Source organism: Numida meleagris, chromosome 7 (genome assembly GCF_002078875.1).
Source record: "Numida meleagris isolate 19003 breed g44 Domestic line chromosome 7, NumMel1.0, whole genome shotgun sequence".
Taxonomy (NCBI): Eukaryota; Metazoa; Chordata; class Aves; order Galliformes; family Numididae; genus Numida; species Numida meleagris.
This window is the reverse complement of record NC_034415.1, coordinates 4,123,645-4,141,347: the sequence shown is the minus strand read 5'-3', so window position 1 is coordinate 4,141,347 and position 17,703 is coordinate 4,123,645. Positions and strand designations below refer to the sequence as shown.

Here is a 17,703-nt window from a genome sequence, read left to right as displayed (position 1 = left end):
TAAATGGTGTCCTGGGCTGACCTGGCCTCTAGCTTTGTTCACGTGAAGCCCTCAGGGTTGTAATCCCACTTTTCTGGGCAGGAAAGGAGGTAATGACAGCCAGCCAGTGGCTGGCTGCCTGCATCCCCTTGGGCTTCTGCGTACCTTGTCCTACAACACTATTTGGCTTCTTGTTCTAGAGAGTAATTAAGCATTTCCCTTGATTGGCTTTAGACATGTTTCTTGAACATTGCAGTGCTTCTGCCCTGGGATTTGGTAGGTATCATTCATGCACTACAACAGCTTTGGGATTCTCGTTGCCAGAGGCACTCCGTCATTCCTTATATTATGGATGCTGTGCCCTGCTCTGACAGCTCTTTGTTACCTTCTTCGGGATGTGGAGCAGCAGATATTGCTCACAACAATCTGACACAACACTTCATGAAATGAATGCAGCTTGTGGGAGGTGGGAAGCAGGGGGTTCTTATGCCAAGTTAATAACAGGTGTTGTTTGTGCCTCCTCTCAGAGCCAGCTGCACGGTTTGGTTTGGTATAGAGTAAGTCCTGGCACCGCAGCTGTGATGGTGTGAGGACTTGAATGCAGTGGGATCTGGAGGAGCCAGCTTTCCATCAGCTGGTGTAGGTGGAGAAAGCAAACATTTCTGGTGTGCAACCTTCTTTTAAACCTGGTATGAAGTAACCAATTCCTAGCATGGGCAGAGATTGATGACACTAGGTGGGGTCTTGGATGACGTTTCTCGTGTGTGCTTGTGGGCTGTTGCGCAGTTGTTGCGGAAGGTGAGCCTGGTGGGATGGGACAAGTGCTTTTTGCCTGTGCGAAGGCTCCAGCTCTGTTTCTTGCTTGGCCTTCAGCTGGGAACCATGGGCAGAACCTGGTGCCTTGAAAAGGAGGCTGCCCCATGCCAGGGTGCAGCCCAGCTGCTTACTGTTCTTGGCTGGCTCCCTGGAGGGAGCGTGTGGGTCAACATGTGTTGCTGGAGAAGCAAGGGCTGGGCTGCCCTAGTTCCCTGTCCCTTCTTCCTGCCCCAGCCCTGTGTTGTTCTGGGTTGCTTGGTGCAGGAGTGGCAGGTAAGGAGGCATTTGGAGCTGTTCTGGGCTCAAGATGTGCCCAGGGACACTGAGTTGCTGAGTGGTTTAGGTTCAGCACCCGCCTTGCTCAGCTGCATCTGGAGTGAGAAGGTGACCCAGAGTCTCAAAGTTTTGCACTGAGGCCATCTAGAGGTGGTCTTTTCCCTTCTTGGTGGCTCTGGCCCAAGCCCAGCTGCGTGTCCTGGTTCAGGTGTCTGCCCCAGGTGCCTGAGCAGAGCCAGGCTGTGCTCTGAGCTGCATATCTGTGGGATTGGTGGCTCCTTGCATGCTGTTCTTGGCTAACAGGTGTGTGTGTGTGTGTGGAACTTTATCCCCAGCTAATTCCTCTAGCTTGAGGCACATCCAGTCATAAAACTGGTAATGGAGAAATGGCAACTGGGTCAAGGAGAGCAGACAAGTACTACGTGTGTCCACAGCTTCTTCCCAGCACACTTCTGTCTCCTCGCCTTGTGTGCTATGGCAGTGGAGACCCAACCAGAGCCGAATTGTGAGTCAAGGACACAGCTTGGGTCATGCACGTGGAACTGGTGAGCCCTTCATGCAGCAAAAACAGCTCCTGCCCAGAGCACATGGCCAGGGGTGACAAAGGCGGGTGAAAAATGTAGGGACATGTGACAAGTGATGAGTCTGGAATGGCAGTGGTGAGTCAGCGCTGAAGCAGGAGTCTTCTGCTGATTTGGGGGCTTCCAGAGGTGCTCTGGGGTGGGGTGTTAAGTGTGAGAACTTGCTGTTGTTTTTTCACATGTCCTGCATGGCTGGGCTGTGTGTTTCTCCTTTGTTACCCATTGTGGCTGGTCCCCAGCCACTGGTTGCTTATCTCTACAGCCAAAGGAGTTGCCTTGCTCCAAATGCAGCTCAGGTCCACCACCACTTACAGCTCAGCTGGCTTTACCTATGTAGGGCACTGGTTGGAGGGGTGGGAGTGGCAGGGCTGAGATCTGCTGGGCTGGGTGAGCTCTGCCCCTCTAGCACAGTCACCGGGAAGCAGGTCGGTCCCTGTAAATGGGGGCAGATGCAGTGCAGCCATCCTGTTTCAAAACATCCATTATTAATCTCCTAGTGGCAGCTTTGCTGTTGGCAGTGCTTGGCAGGGAGCTGCCCAGGCTAGGGGCAGATGACCCAGTGCTGAAGGGCTGGGCTGCACGTGGGGAAACAAAGCCTCCCTAGGGAGCCTTGCAGGAGCACAACAGCTCCACGGAGAAGAATCCGCAGGGCATGGGGCTGGGTGGTTTCGCTGCTGGCTCGGCCACTTCCACGTGACTTCTGAAGTCCCCAGGATGAAGATGCCTGTCTCAGGACTGCACTGCTCTGTACCCCAGCCTATTTTCAGCTTCTGAGGGTCCCAGTGAGCAACCTGGAAGGGAAAAGGATGGTTGTTTACCTACTGTGACACAGCAAAAACTAGGCCTGCTGCTGTGGCCTGAGCTGAGCAGCCATGCCTTCCAGCCTGCAGGGCTCGGGGATGTGTGCAGTATGGCCTCTAGGCAATAGTGACTTATGCGTGGGATTAAAATACAGTAACACCATCTGGGAGCAGAGTGGGTGCTGACTGCCTGCAGCAGCCCTGCCATCGGCTGCTGCCCGGTTCCACAGAGCTGCATCATATCCGCTTTGCATTCCCCACAGGCCTCCCAGCCGGCCAGCCCTTGCGCTGCTCCAGGCTGAGTCAGCCCAGCCCCTCGTGGCAGCCACCCTCAGAGTGAGAGGGCCTGGGTTGCGCAGGTGGGAGCGGCAGGACCTGCTGGGGGAAGCCAGGCTGGGTGCACCTCATGGTGCTGATGGCACGTGGCAGACGTGTCCCTGTGACGTTCGCCCTGCTGCTCGCTGCCCACCTGGTGCCAAGCTGTGCTGTGTCATCAGCCACAGCAGGTCCTGCCAGCACACCGCATGACCCAGGGAGCCCTATCACCTCTTTATCAGCCCTTGCTCATCTGCCTTTGCTCCCCACCTTTTCCGCTTGGCTGTGCAGCGGCGGTGCTCCAGGCCAGGACGTGGGGTGCAGGCACGTGGTGGGTCGGCTCCTCACCCACACAGAAGCCATGGGCTGAACTGCAGTGTCCTGGGCTTTGTGAGAGAGCGGCTTGTTGGACCAGGACAGGCAGCCCCAGCCCTTACCTGTGGTTGGTTCTGCCAAGTGCTGAGCATCAGCAGCTCCTGTAGGGACTGCCTGGATGTGTGGAGCTCTGCCCACATTTCCCTGCAGCTCTTGGAAACCAACTTCTGTCTGAGCTGGAAATTTCCCCAGGTAATCTGAGTGGGGTTTTGCCTGGGAGATCAGAACAGGTTTTCTTCCTTACTTCACCCAGCTGTGAGCGGTGCTGTGGCCCCTGGAAGCTGTCACCTAGGGCCTCCTGAGCCCCCATATGCTGTGTCTGCAGGGCTGTGCCACTACCAAGGCAGAGACCGGGGCTTGACGTTGGTGTTGGCTGCAGAACCCCAGGATGGTTTTGCCCAGCAGTCAGAGCACATTGTGCTGCCCTGGAGTGTGGGACCAAGGAAAATATGTTTTGAAACCCAGCAAGGTGGAACTCCCATTGATCATAGGGGCTTGAGCAAGTTTAATTACAGTGTGCAGTGGGGACAGTGCAAGCCAGCTGGAGGGAGACAGGATGTGTACAGCTGTGCACACATACCATGGGGTGAGAACAGGGGGATGAAATGGGGATGGACTTTAGATGCTTCCCTCCGTTGCCCTCTGGCTGGAGCAGGTGGGAAGCATGGATTTCAGAGTAATATGGCTACAAAGTAGAACATGTTTAAAGTCCCACTTTTCTTCTGGTGCAGTGATGTGGCCTGAACACTCTACTTGGCTCCTGTGCAGCTCAGTTTGGTGTGGGTTCTCCAAAATCCATCTTCAAGGTACTCTTACCAGGTGGAATAGACCCACCTAGGAAGCTGGGGGCACATTGCAGCCCCCTGGTACATCTAAACACTCCTGGTTTGGACAGAGCTCCCTGCCTGTCCAGGGCATACTGCAGAAGAGGTGCTGGCACAGGTGTGCCTCCTGCAGGCAATGTGCTGGGCAGCCTCAGAACCAGCTGCCTTCCAGGGCAGGCGTGCATTCACTGAGTCCCATTTGACTCATAGACAGAAACAGAATTGTCGTTACTGAGGTCGATTGGGAGCCACTCAAATTGCTGGGCAATTCGGATTTGCGTCATGAGCTTTCCTGCGTAGTCACCCTGCTCCTCGAGATGGATTTCCTCCTCCAGCGGATGGAGATGCTCTCCCCATCCTGGCACCAGAGCCAATACATGGGGAGCTGTGCATCTGCTCTCCTGCCCTCTAACCATGACGCAGGTGAGAGGCTTCTGCTGGGGCCACCTCTCACTCCAAATGCTCAGCTGGCCCTCGGCAGTGGCAGAAGCGTTGCTTTCATGAGACCCCTTGGGCTGCAGAACTCAAGGATGTGACAGCGTATGCCTCAAGCCTGTTTCTCTGTATGACCCCTGAAAGGCACAGCTGGGTGACGTAGTGCGTTGAGGGTGCTGATAATGAGGCCTGCCTCCAGCAGGTTTGGTCTCTTCCATCAGGATGTGGTCTGCCACCGGAGGTCATGGGACCAGAGAATGCAGGAGGTGAGGCCACGGGAAGGTGCTGGTGCTGACATGTGCCAGGCATGTGGTATGTCCCACTGGGAAAGATGGGTACCTCTCAGCTGAGGAAGTAACTGGCTGTGAACCCAGGGTTCAGTGTTGAGCGTGGTGCTGGTCAACCTCTGCGCGAACGATCTGGGTGATGGGGCACCCTCAGCATGTCTGCAGGGGACAAACCTGGGAGCAGCGGCTGATGATCCGCCAAAGGGCAGTGCTGCCATCCAGAAGGACTGGAGAGGCGGGCTGGTGGGAACCTGCTGGAGCTGAGCGGAGTGCACAGAGTCCTGACCCAGGGAGGAACAAGCCTGGGCATCGGGACAAAAGCGGCCTGACGGAAATGGAGCTGATGGTCCTGGGGGACACCTGGTGGACAGTCCGGCACTAGCCTCGGGACACCCTGCAGCGAATTTCATCATTGAGCATCCCAAGTCGCGCAGCAGCAGCTCAGCAGGGGCGGCCGTACCGCGGGCTGGTGCTGCGGTGCCTCTGAGAGCCGTCCCGCGTCAGCGGCAGCAGCCGGAACGCTCCCTTGGATCGGCGCGGCTCGGCACAGCTCGGCTCGGCCCGGTCCGGCTCTGCACAGCGCAGCTCGGGATGGCACGGACGAACTTTTTTTGCAGCGGGGACGTCCTGCTGGCTCGTGCTCAGCCGTGCCGAGCTATGCTGAACCGTGCCAAGCCCTGCCACTCTGTGACAAGCCGAGCCGTGCGGTGCCGAGCCGCACCGTGCTGAGCTCTCCTGATGTCCGAGCTTGTTCCTCCCAGGGCCGGGACTGCGCTTCTCCCTCAGCTCCAGCAGGTTCCCACCAGCCCGCCTCTCCAGTCCCTCTGGATGGCAGCACCGTCCTTTGGTGGATCATCAGCCGCTGCTCCCAGGTTTGTCCTCTGCAGACGTTCTGAGGGTGCCCCATCACCCAGATCGTTCGTGCGGAGGTTACACGGGACTGTACCACCACTGACCTCCAGGGTACACTGCAAGCTGCTGGCCTCCAACTAGACCATGCTGTCCTCTTTGCTCCCTCCCTTCAGGTCTCTGAACACATCAGTGAGCTCCCCCTTAGCCTTCTTCAAGCGGAACAATCCCAGCTCTCTCAGCCTCTCCTCATGTTCGTGGCCCTTCACGGGACTCTCCTCCAAGGAGTTCCATGCCCCTCCTGTATTGTGGGGCTGGACACTATGCTCCTGGTGCGGCCTCACCAGTGCCAGTCAGAAGAGCAGGATCACTGCATCGTCCTGCTAGCAACACTCAGCCTAATGCAACACCACCTGCCTTTTTTTGCAGCAGGGATGCCCTACTGGCTCAGCTTGGCATGGTACTGCTCAGCACGCCTCAGCATGTCTCAGCTTGGTTTGGCACAGCCCCAGCCTTGTGGCAGAGCTCATCTGGGAAGGAAGCATCAGTGCACAGGTGAACTTGCTGCCTCCCATTGCTCCACAGAGCTCAGCAGACCCTGAGGCACACTGGCACACTCTGCCAGTTCTGTCGGTTTGCCCTGTTGGGTTGTTTCCTGGAGGAGGACTATTCAGAACTTGGAGATGATTGCAGTGAGTCTGTACTTCCCACCACTGTCTCCTCTTGCCTTCAGAGGACAGGCTAAAACTTGTCTTCAGCCCAAACTAAATACCACCAGAACCACTTTCTCCTCTAGTACAGAAAAGAAAGCAACAAAGGATGCTGATAACACATGAGATCCTTCCTTTTCCATGCTCTGTGCATCCTTAGGCTGCCTGCCCCACGTGCAAGGTGTGCAGGGGGTGAGAGCCACACTGCCACCAGACAGCAATCACGTGGCTATGGGGCTTTTAGTGCGAAACCATTTCCCCTTGTCCTGTCACTGCAGCCCCTGCTAAAGAGTCTGTCCCCTTCCTTCTTACAGCCTCTGTATACACTGACAGGCCGCTCTCAGGCCTCCCCAGAGCCTTCTCCTCCCCATGCTGAACAGCCCCAGCTCTCAGCCTGTCCTTGTAGGGAAGTGTTCCACCCCTTGGGTCATTTTTTGTGGTCCTCCTCATCAGCAAACTTGCTGAGGGTGCACCCGATCCCACCGTCGATGTAATTGATGAAGATGTTAAAGAGCACTGGTACCAGTACTGACCCCTGAGGGACACTGCTCGTCACTGTCTGCCACCCAGGCACTGAGCCACTGAGCACCGCTCTCTGGGTGTGGTCTCACAACTGGTTCCTCGTCCATCGAACAGTCCACCCGTTAAATCTATATCTTCCCAGTTTGGGGAGAAGGATGTTACTTGGGGAGGACCGTGTCAAAGGCCTTGCTGAAGTCCAGATAGACGACAGCAGAGGTTCTTCTCTTGTCCACTACAGCCCGGGCAGCCTCCGGTCCCGCTGTCACCAATCGGCTCCCTAGCGTTGGCGAGCAGCAGGTCCAGCGCTGCATCTCCGTGGTGGGGCTGCCGATTACCAGGCTCACGAAGTTACCCTCGATGCGTTCCGAGAGCCTCGTGGATCGATCACAGCTCCCCGCGCCCGCTGGTAGGGGAACCCCAAAGACCCCGGACACGGGTCCACCTGCCCCCGGGGGTCGGTCGGCCCCGCCTGGGCTCCGCCTCCTCGCGCCGAGGGGGGGGCAGGGAAGGAGGGAAGGAGGTGGAGAGGGAGGCGGGGGACCAGCTCGGCCCCGCCCGCGCCCTCCGCGCCGCACCTGAGCGAGCAGCGGCGGCTCCGCGCCCGCCCCGGCCCCGGCTCCGGCCCCGTCGTCCCATGGCTCGGCCGCTGCCGCTGCTGCTTTGCCTGGCCGCGCTGGGCGCCGGCTGCCGGGCAGGGCCGGCCCCCACCGGCACCGCCGGGCCCTCCGCCGAGCCGCTGCAGGACGAGGCGGACAACCAGGAGAACATCCTCTCGCAGGTACGGGGCTGCTTTGGGGACGATGCTTTTTGGAGGGATGCTGCTTTTGGAGGGATGCTGCTTTTGGAGGAACGCTGTTTGGGGGCCGTGCTGCTCGGGGCGACGCTGCCCGGGGGAACGTTGCTTTTAGGGAGAGATGCTCCTTGGGGTGCCGAGCGCACCCGGAGTCCTGCGACGCGCATGCCTTGCACCGTGCTGGGAGATGCCGTGCAGGATCGGGTTGGGTGCATCTGCAGAGGGGTTTTATCGCTCCGCTTTGTTCCTGCCTTGAAACACCGACCCGGGGGCTTCCCTGGGGGGCTCGGGTGTGGATCTGCCGCGGCCTCTTTGTGTGCGGGCTCTCCCCGCCCGGGATGCGGTGGAGGGCTCTGTTGAGTTTGGCCGATCCGACCGCGTGCTGTTATCTGCCCTCGGAAATGGCTAACGCGGAGCCTATTGGAAACATACCGTCAAAGTTATTTTTGTGCTCGGGCTTTCAGAAGCGCTGTCTGCAAATCTCCGTAAAGGAAATTCCTGGCATTGTATGGGGCTAATCAGCAGCGCAGTCCCACCGCCAGGTTACGCTGCTCGTGGGGTTGTTCGGTTAGGATTCTTCAAGGCTCAGGGCGTCCAAAGCGTCCTTAAAGCTAGCGGGGAGGTCGGGCATCCCAGCAGGGCCATGACGGTGCTGTGCTCAGCTGCTAGGTGACTACGACAAGGTGAAGGCGGTGTCCGAGGGCTCCGACTGCCGCTGCAAGTGCCTGGTGAGACCCCTGGGCCGCGGCGCCTGCCAGCGCATCAACCAAGGCGCCTTCCGCGCCGAGGACTTCTACACCGTGGAGACCATCACCTCGGGGCCCGGCTGCAAGTGTGCCTGCGTGGCCCCCCCATCGGCGCTGAACCCCTGCGAGGGGGATTTCAGGCTTCAGAAGCTGCGGGAGGCAGACAGCGGTGACCTGAAGGTAGGAGGACGGCTGGAGGCGGGGGTCGTGTTGCTTGAGAGCGTTCGGAAAGCCCTGGGGATTTGTTGCTGCCAGCTGGCAAGTGTCAGAGCCTTTGTGGATGGATGGATGGACGGACAGATGGGATGGATGGACAGATGGGATGGGTGAATGGTTGGAGAGATGGGATGGTTGGATGGACGGATGAATGGAGAAATGGGGTGGTTGGATGGATGGATGGACGGACAGATGGGATGGATGGACAGATGGGATGGGTGAATGGTTGGAGAGATGGGATGGTTGGATGGACGGATGAATGGAGAAATGGGGTGGTTGGATGGATGGATGGACGGACGGACGCACGGATGGACAGGTAGCGCTGTCTCCTGCCATCACCACATTAAGGTTACTACCCTGGAGAAGAGCGTGGCCTAGGGCGTTTCAGACAGATGCTACCTGCTGCAGCCAGAGAACAGCTTGGGGGTATGGCCCTGAAACATGGCCAACATACAATGTTCATAATGGATACTAAAATAGTTTTTCCCAGCTCTTTGACCCTTTAAAGACATTTTTTTGAAGCTTCTTTCTTCCCGTGCTTTGAAAGCATTTATCTATTACTCTCATATCTGCACATTTTATGTAGAAGTGAGGCTGGGACGGAAGGATGGAGGTGTGTGGCTGCAGTGGTCAGACACGCTGTCCATCCCCGCTGCCTTACTCCTCCTGGGAGCTGTTACCCTGTCAGGGGAGGTGGTGGCACTTCTGTACCACTTGGTGTCCCAGGGCAAGAGGCTGAGCACTGGTGGCACTTTCTGCTGATGCTGGGCTGCGCCTCAGTGGGGCTGCAGCCTGTCTGGGGTCAGCCCTGCACAGCAACTCATTCCTATTGGTTTGGAGCTGGGGATGTATCTCATCTTGTCAGACCGCAGGCAGTGGGCAGCCCGATGTCCGAGCTTCCCGCAGTGGGGGGAGATGACAGGCGTGGGCAGATAACCTGGCATGTGGGGGAAGGAGGAATTGCTCTCCAGCTCTCCAGTGGTCCCTCGCTCTCCAGGGAAGCTCAGCTGGGCTGAGGCGAAGCCTTGAGGCTGGCAAAGACCTGTAAGAGACTCTCAGGATGCAGCTGGCACGGTGTGGCACTGCTCGGCTCTGTCTCCTTCCCAGCCATGGTGTGAGCACTCCTCTAGGAACTGGCTCTGCTCGCAGCCAGCCTGGCGAGGAACCACATCCAGGGCCATTCTGCAACACATGGGGCTTTCCTTTGCTGTGTGAGTCTCGGGAGCTGTGAAAACAGCTGGCTTTGTCACCAAACACTGGTCTGGGAAGGTCCCCAAAATGAGAGCCGGGTGGTGCCAGGAGCACCCCACTGCATGTGCGGTGCGTCGCAGTGCAATTGTGACTTGCTGCCCCTCTGCTTGTGGGTGTAGCTTGCATTTTGGGGGTTCTGGGTGTACAGCCTGCAACAAGTGCGTGCTCAGGAGGAGCTGGAACACAGCTAATGAGATCTGCAACCCCTGTGCCTTGATGGAAGCCATCCAGCCTGGGTGGAAGCGTGTTTCTCTAGTGGCCGTCTGGCAGCCTGCGTGCATTGTATCGGCCGTCGCGGTCCAGTTCTCAGCAAAGTGGATGCACAGCCATTAAACTGCCTTGTCTCTGCTGCTGCCATTTTACTTGGCACAAAAGGAAACTTTCCTTTGCTGTCAGCTCCGCAGGGAGACTGCAGGGGCTGGGGTGGAAACTGCGAGTGCCGCCAGCAGTGCTGCCTGCATTGCTCCCATGTTTATGGAGCTCTGCTGAACGGTTTGACTTGCTGGGAGAAAACATCGCCTTCTCACAGCAGTTCCCATGCGCCAATGATGCTCAGTGGCTGCACAGTGACATGCTGCGCTCATGGCTGGGGCAGCAGGGGAGGCTGTGGTCAGAGCAGGAGCGCAGTGTTGGGGGTATCGCCATTCCCAGGGCCCCCTGAGGTCACCTGTCCCCACCCAAGGAAGTCACATGCAGGACACCTCCAAAGTGGGGCTGCTGGCAGAAGGTTGGATGCATCATCCTTCAGTGAAGCTGCTCTCCAGGGAAGCCAGCTCCTACCAGGCTGGCCCTGATTGAGGTCCCTGCATGCTGTTGCATTTGTGAGTATTTTTATTTTTTTAACAAGTTTCTTCTTGTTCCAGGAAAAACAAGCCTGGGATGGCAGGAACTCAGAGCGTGATCTCAGGCTCACTTTTATTAGTGCTGCGGTTCTCCCCTTGGCTCATCTGCTGCCACTCAGGGCAGCCTGGGACTGGGCAGAGCCATGGGCAGTGCTTTTCATTGCACCCACTGTCCCCAGGTGTCAGTGCTGTCTGTATAGGGGAAAACTTGCTTCTTAGTGAACTCCTTGTGCTCAGATGTGTGCATTATTTTGGCTAGAAACGATGCCGGGTGCCTTGTAGCAAAGCCCTGAGCCTGATGGAGCGCTCCCTTTGTCTTACAGCTGTCCTCCATCGTCGAGATGCTAGAAAGTGCCTTCTATGGCCTGGATCTGCTGAAGCTGCATTCAGTCACAACGAAGCTGGTGGGCCGGGTGGAGAGGCTGGAGAAGGTAAGGGGGGAGTCCCTGGGAGCTGTGGGTGAGGTCAGAGACCCGTCCTTTTGGGGTGAGGGATCGGGGTCATGATTGGGGTGCACACAGCTGACCTGATGGTGGCCAAGGAGGTTGCATTCTGCAGGACCAAGCTGCATCTTGGCTTGCCTTGAGCAGAATTGAGCTCTTAGTGCTGCTAGGAAGAAAGATGGGCTCCATAGCTGAGTGTTTCCTTGGCTGGTGTGATGCATGGGGCGCATTGTTCAGCCATGGGGTCCCAGGCTGCCGGATGGAGGGCTGAGCGCTCTCTCTGTAGCAGCATAGCACAGACCGTGGCCAAGTGGCAATGATGTATAAAGCCAAAATTCCACTTGCAGTGTGTTTCGAGAAGGCACGGTGTGCTCCTCCTAGGGTCAGGAAGGAGGCAGCTGGGAGGAGCACAGGGCTGCAGGACCTGGGTTTCCAAACAGGGAGTTGACCCAAAAAGGGGAAAGAGGTTTTGAGGTCTAAAATTAATAAAGTACCGACGCTTCTGTTTGTGATCCCACCCTCTTCCTGTGGCTTGGCGTGCTCTCCAGACGCCACTTGGGTTTGCCGCTGAGCTCTGCGCTGTCAGAGCAGGGGAGCGGGTTTGTCTGAGCCTGAGGCTGGCTAGCTGGAAGCGGCCGGGGGCTTGGAAATACCACGGGAGGCATTGCCCCTGCTGTGCTGCTTCTTGCTGCTCTGCCACTGCTGGAGGGCAGAGCACTGGGATGTGACAGAGCAGGAGAGGGCTGGTGGGGCCGCAGGCAGGCAGAGCTGCGAGCAGCTGTGAGCAGCCCCCTGTTGCTGGCTCAGCACCCGGATTTCTGCCTGCGCCGGCCCAGGATCCGGTGCAGGACAGCTGAGGAACTGCAGGAGAGCCTGGTGTCGAGTCATGGGGTCAGAGGGTGTGATTTGGGCAGCTGGGCCCCAGCACAGCAGCTGGGCGGCGCTGGGGAGCATCACAGGGCCCTGCTCTGAGGTGGATCTCAGCTGAAGGAGATGGGTTTTGTCCCATAGGCCAAGAATGGCACAAAATAGGCGATAGGGGCACAAGGCTGTTGGATGCAGCCTCCCTCCCCAAAGGAGAAGGGTGTCAGTGCTGCTCCTGGGACAATCCTGGGAGAGCATCTTCAGCTCAGCAAAAATCCTGTAGTGAACAGCTGACTTTCCTGAAGGTTGCTGCTCAGCAAGCCCTCTGTCTCCAGGTGTTGTTGGTTCATTCTTGGTGCTTAGAAGCCAGATCTTAGTCCCCGTAGCTCCTTCTTGAAGCTGCTGTGCTTGGCCCCAGGCTGGGAATTCTCAGCGTTATTGAGCTTGGTCTGAAAATGAGACACTAACACTGTGGCTCACAAACCCTGAGCAAAGGCACTCCGATGCTTTTGAGGGTGGCCAGCTAATGGGGCCTGGGTCAGAGTTTGTGCAGAGAGGAGAAGGGCTGCAAGTTGGTTCCAGTGTAACAAGGAACTGCTCCCAAACGGTGTCAGCAGGGGCAATGAACCTCCGGATACAGCCTGCAGACTGAGTGCCTCTGGTTTATGTTCAGCCTACAGCTGCTGCCTCAGCTGGCAATTCTGGGGTCACAGATGGAGGTCACGGTGAATTTTAGGAGAAATTAATGGCAAGACAGATTCAAAACAAAGGACTGGTTGGGAATCTTACACCCAGCCTTGTGGAGACAGAGCCGGGAGCTCAGGGCTTGCCATCCCCCTGGCCTTAGGGCTCTGGGCTGGGGTCACGTCCCCCCCGTCATTTCCCAGGGCATGTCCAGGAACGCCACGCAGGACAGCCAGCGGGCAGGAGCCGGTGTGGAGGAGCCCCTGTCAGAGCCCCAGCGCCACGGTGGGGAGAACTGCTCCAGCCTCATCTCCAACAGCCTGGCTGACATCGAGAGCTCGCTGCAGCGGGACGCGGAGGCTGCCTACGTGCACCCCGAGGTAGGGCTGCACGGCGCCGGTCAGTCACACGGTGCTGTCAGGCATTCTGTAGGGTGTCCCAGCACCGGCAGCGGGCTGCTCTCCCTGCTCAGCACAGCCCATGTTCCCCAGCACAGCCAGGCTGCGGCTGGCTCAGCTGCTCCAGCCTCCCCTCCTGCTCCTCCAGGTCGGAGGGGCCAAGTGCTCGGAAAGGCTGATGTCATCGCGGCCGGCTGGGAGCCTGAGACGCCGTGGATTAGCAGGGTTTGGGGCACGCAGCCTGCTGCTCTCTGCTCTCCATCCCCAGCAGTCAGACGGAGTGGCTCCTGGCACACCCTACTCCTGTGATACCCACAGCACTGCTCCTTGCCGGGGCTGAGCCTGCCCTGCCCAGCGGAGCAAAGCGTGGGGCTGCTGTCACCCTGAGTGACCTCATTTCCCAGTATTCCCTCTCATTGTTAATTGCAGCCGGGCTCCAAAGGAATCCTGGGCCCTCCCTCAGCCAAATGGGCACCGCTTCAATGCTTGGGCTGGCTTTCCATTTTGCTTTAATGAGCTGAAATCCCGCAGCCATGAGCTGCAGCTGCCGCGGTGCTGGGCTCCTGGCCCCTGCTCAGCCCCAGTACAGCTGTCTGCTGCCGCTGGTGGCCAGGGGCCGAGTGGGTCCTTGCGGGTCCAAATTTGGCTATTTGGGCCCATCCCATAACAACGTCTCTTGTTTCTTACAGGGCAAGTACGAAGAAAGGTTCCTGAAGGATGAAACCATCTCTCAGCAGATCAACTCTGTTGAGTCCCTCTCAGAGCTGCACCTCACTCCCGAGGAGGGGAAGCCCAAGCAGCTCCTGCAGAGGAAGCTGAGCCTGCGGAGCCGCCCTCCCTCCAAGCCCACCATTGTGCGGGGGGTCACCTACTACAAGGCACAGTCCTCTGAGTCTGACAACGACATCGAGGAGCAACGTGAGTCAGGACCATGGCTGCCACCTGCGCCCCGAGCAAAATGTGCAGGGCCACTGCGAAGAGGGGGGAATGCAGGGTGGGATGTGGTGTGTCCAGCAGTGCTGTCATGGTGATTTTGGCTCCGGGAGGTGGGGAACATGGGGATGGAGATGTGTGCTGGGAGACCCACAGGTGCAAGGAGCAGGCAGGGATGCAGAGAGCTATGGTAAGGCTGCTGGTGAGTGGTGGAGCAAAAGAACTGAGCAACAAGGTGCAGGGATGGATGAGCTGCTAATCCTGGGATGTGGTTTATGAGAGGAGGCCAGGGAGCAGCAAAACTGGAGCTGCAGGAGGGGGAGATGTGGAGTAGCCGGGAAAGGCACTATACTATCAAGTCCCGCTCCCCCCTGGTGTTTTGTGTGGCTGAAGCAGGGTGCATTGATCCACAGTGGCAGAATCAATTGGTAAATCACTGCTGAAAACAGTGGTGTGAGCATCTGGCCTCTGACCCACGCATGGGGAACAGTGTGGTGTCGTTATTGCATGGAAAATATGTGGTAGCCAAGGAAACAAGTCACTGACACAGTCAGAAATACAGAATCAACACCTCTCCAGAAAGGAAACATGCATTGATGATGTATATGAGTCCTGCAAATGTGCCTGATGTCACCCCAGGGACACGTGCTGCAGGGCTCAGCGGGGAGCCAGGATCCCTCTGTCCGTGCAGGGTGCCCTGGGGCACAGCGAGGCAGGGTCCTAACAAACTGGGAGCACAAAGCAGCACGCACCCTTTGGGTGCAAGGCTGGCTGAGCAGCCCTGTCAGGTCAGTGCAGCCCTGCAAGGACCCAGGAGATCTCGGATCCCCTTCTCTCGCTGAGAGTCAGGAAAAAAAGGCAGATGGATTCAGAACAAAGAGCGTAGGGTAGTAAGTGGTGGGGTGCGTGGCAGGTGGCTGTGGCTCAGCTGACCCATTTCTGTGCCTGGCAGAGGACGAGCTGTTCAGCGGGGACAACACAGTGGATCTGCTGATCGAGGACCAGCTGCTGCGGCCCAGCGGGCGGGCAGGCGAGGCTGTGAGGAAGCCATCCCCTGTGGGCTGGCCGCCCACCCCCAGCAGCGACCCCATCACTGTGCCAACCACCTTGCCCCTGTCCACTGCCGCCTCCGTGGGGCCGACACCAGAACCCACCACTGTCAGTCTGCTGCCCCCCACCACAGAGACTGCAACCATGCCCCTGGTGCTGCCTGAGGAGGACGCCCCGCAGCTGCCAACAGCATCAGCCAGCATGGTGGCACCCACGGCCACCGAGAGCCCATCCATGGCCAACAGCTCTGTCCCTAGCCCTGCCGTGGCCACCCCCACCCAGACCTCATGGGATGTAGGGACGAGCCCTGAGCCTGGCATGGGGAGCAGCCCAGGACCCCTGGAGCTGGCCAGCACCCCCACACCATTCAGTGCCACCATCCCTGCCGGCCCAAAGCAGGCCCTGGAGGAGGAGGACATCAGGAACATCATCGGTAAGTGCACGTGCATGGCTGCAGGTCCTGTCTCCTCCTGCTTGCTCATGCCCATGGTGTGGATTTGGTCGTAGGTAGGAGGCGGAATGGAGACACTGGGCAGTGCTTTACCAGGGCACTAAGTGTCACTTGTTAACTCTGGGACCTACGGCAGCCCCCCTCCACGTGCAAGTGGTGGGCATGGGGATGCAGTGGCAGAGGGCAGTGTGTGGCTGCCTTGCCTCCAGCCTCGCCATCCCCTCTGCCCACGCAGGACGCTGCAAGGACACGCTGTCCACCATCTCCGGGCCCACCACCCAGAACACCTATGGGCGCAACGAGGGGGCCTGGATGAAGGACCCTCTGGCCAGGGAGGAGCGGATCTATGTCACCAACTACTACTACGGAAACACGCTGGTGGAATTCAGGAACCTCGACAACTTCAAGCAAGGTGAGGTTGCACTGTCTCCACATTGCCATGGCTGTGTCAGCTGTTCCCAAAACCACCTCCCCCATTCCCTGCTTCATGAGCGGACGCTGCCTGGAGACCCTCCCCACCACGGTGATGGGAAGGACCGTTGTGGGTGCTGGTACCCAGCGTGTGGGACTGTGTGGGGTTCAGAGCATGGGGCAAGCCCTGCTGCCCATGGTGGCTGTGAGCATGCTTGTTAGCGGGGGGGGCTGGGAAGGGGCCACAGGCAGGGCTGAGGGCCGGGCCCCATTGGGAAAGGGAGGATTTCACCAGTGTGGTGTCTCTGTCCCTCAGGGCGCTGGAGCAACTCCTACAAGCTCCCCTACAGCTGGATCGGGACGGGGCACGTCGTCTACAACGGGTCCTTCTACTACAACCGGGCCTTCACCCGCAACATCATCAAATACGACCTGAAGCAGCGGTATGTGGCTGCCTGGGCCATGCTGCACGATGTGGCCTATGAGGAGTCCACGCCGTGGCGATGGCGCGGCCATTCAGATGTGGACTTCGCCGTGGACGAGAACGGCCTGTGGGTCATTTACCCCGCCATCAGCTACGAGGGCTTCAACCAGGAGGTGATCGTGCTGAGCAAGCTGAACGCAGCCGACCTCAGCACTCAGAAAGAGACGACGTGGCGGACGGGCCTGCGGAAGAACTTCTATGGGAACTGCTTCGTCATCTGCGGGGTCCTGTACGCGGTCGACAGCTACAACAAGAGGAACGCCAACATCTCCTATGCCTTTGACACACATACCAACACTCAGATCATCCCCCGGCTGCTCTTCGAGAATGAGTACGCCTACACCACGCAGATAGACTATAACCCCAAGGACCGCCTGCTCTACGCTTGGGACAATGGCCACCAGGTCACCTACCACGTCATCTTTGCCTACTGAGAGCCCTGCGATGGGGCACTGCGAGCGAGGGGCCACCAGCACCTTTTATTGTTATTATTTTTATTATTATTATTTTGTACAAATCAAAGAGTAAATGATGGGTTTTTGTCTCAGGCCGTTTAGATGGCGGATTGTAGATCGATCCCCAGGCCAGGACCACCCCTTTGTCCCTGGTGTGACCTTGCCTCTGTGCTTGAGGGCAGCGTGGCGGGGCCCGTGGCAGCAGGGCTGCTCCTTTGGGGGGATACTGAGGAGGAGGTGGCCCTGACATAACCCTGCTGATGTTCTTTAGAAGAAAGCCATCAGCGCTTAATCCCAGGCCCAGTGCAAAGCTGGCCTTTCTCCTGCAGGCAGCAGTTCCCTGCGGGACAGTGGTGTCCATCCGTCCTGGTGGAGGGGTGCACGTCCCCTCGGAGGGCCACCCTCCCACCCGATGGTCAGCGGGTGCTTGGGAGATCCTGCTGTACAACGGGCGCAGCCCTGGTGCTGGCACTTAGCTGAGGACTGTCCCCTCTCTCCCTGACTCTGCCCTTTGCAGCCTGCCCTGGGAGCTCCATCGGGCCTGGGGGGGCTGTGGGTGCTGGGCTGGGAGCTGGCCGTGGGAGGGGGGCACTGTAAATATGTGTAGATGACTTCTGTTTGTGTGTTTTGTAACCAGAATAGTCCCCTTTTGGTATTTGCCTTGCGGAGGTCCCAGCCTCTGCCCCTCCAGCCTGGCACCACCTTGTATTTACCCACTGTTAATAATAAAAGATCAAGTACCTTTGCAGTGCTTGGGGCTTTCTTTGGGTCTGGGTCACTCACAAGAAAATGGATGGATGGGAATGCTGCTTGGCTTCCTTGTCACCAGTGGTGCTTGGCAGGGCCAGCGCTGTACCCAGCAGCCCAAAAGACAGCACTTTGCCTTCCAATTTTTTGCGTAAGTAACACTGTA

The 17,703-nt window shown here is 58.2% G+C and overlaps 1 protein-coding gene across 1 annotated transcript; it reads left to right on the top strand.

The window, feature by feature from the left end:
- On the top strand, positions 7,381–17,538 carry OLFML2B (olfactomedin like 2B). Its single transcript, XM_021405002.1, has 8 exons — positions 7,381–7,547; positions 8,225–8,488; positions 10,941–11,048; positions 12,812–12,988; positions 13,696–13,924; positions 14,892–15,422; positions 15,676–15,852; positions 16,168–17,538. Exons 1-8 carry the CDS (start codon positions 7,404–7,406, stop codon positions 16,767–16,769), a joined length of 2,232 nt encoding a protein of 743 aa, XP_021260677.1. The 5' UTR covers positions 7,381–7,403; the 3' UTR covers positions 16,770–17,538.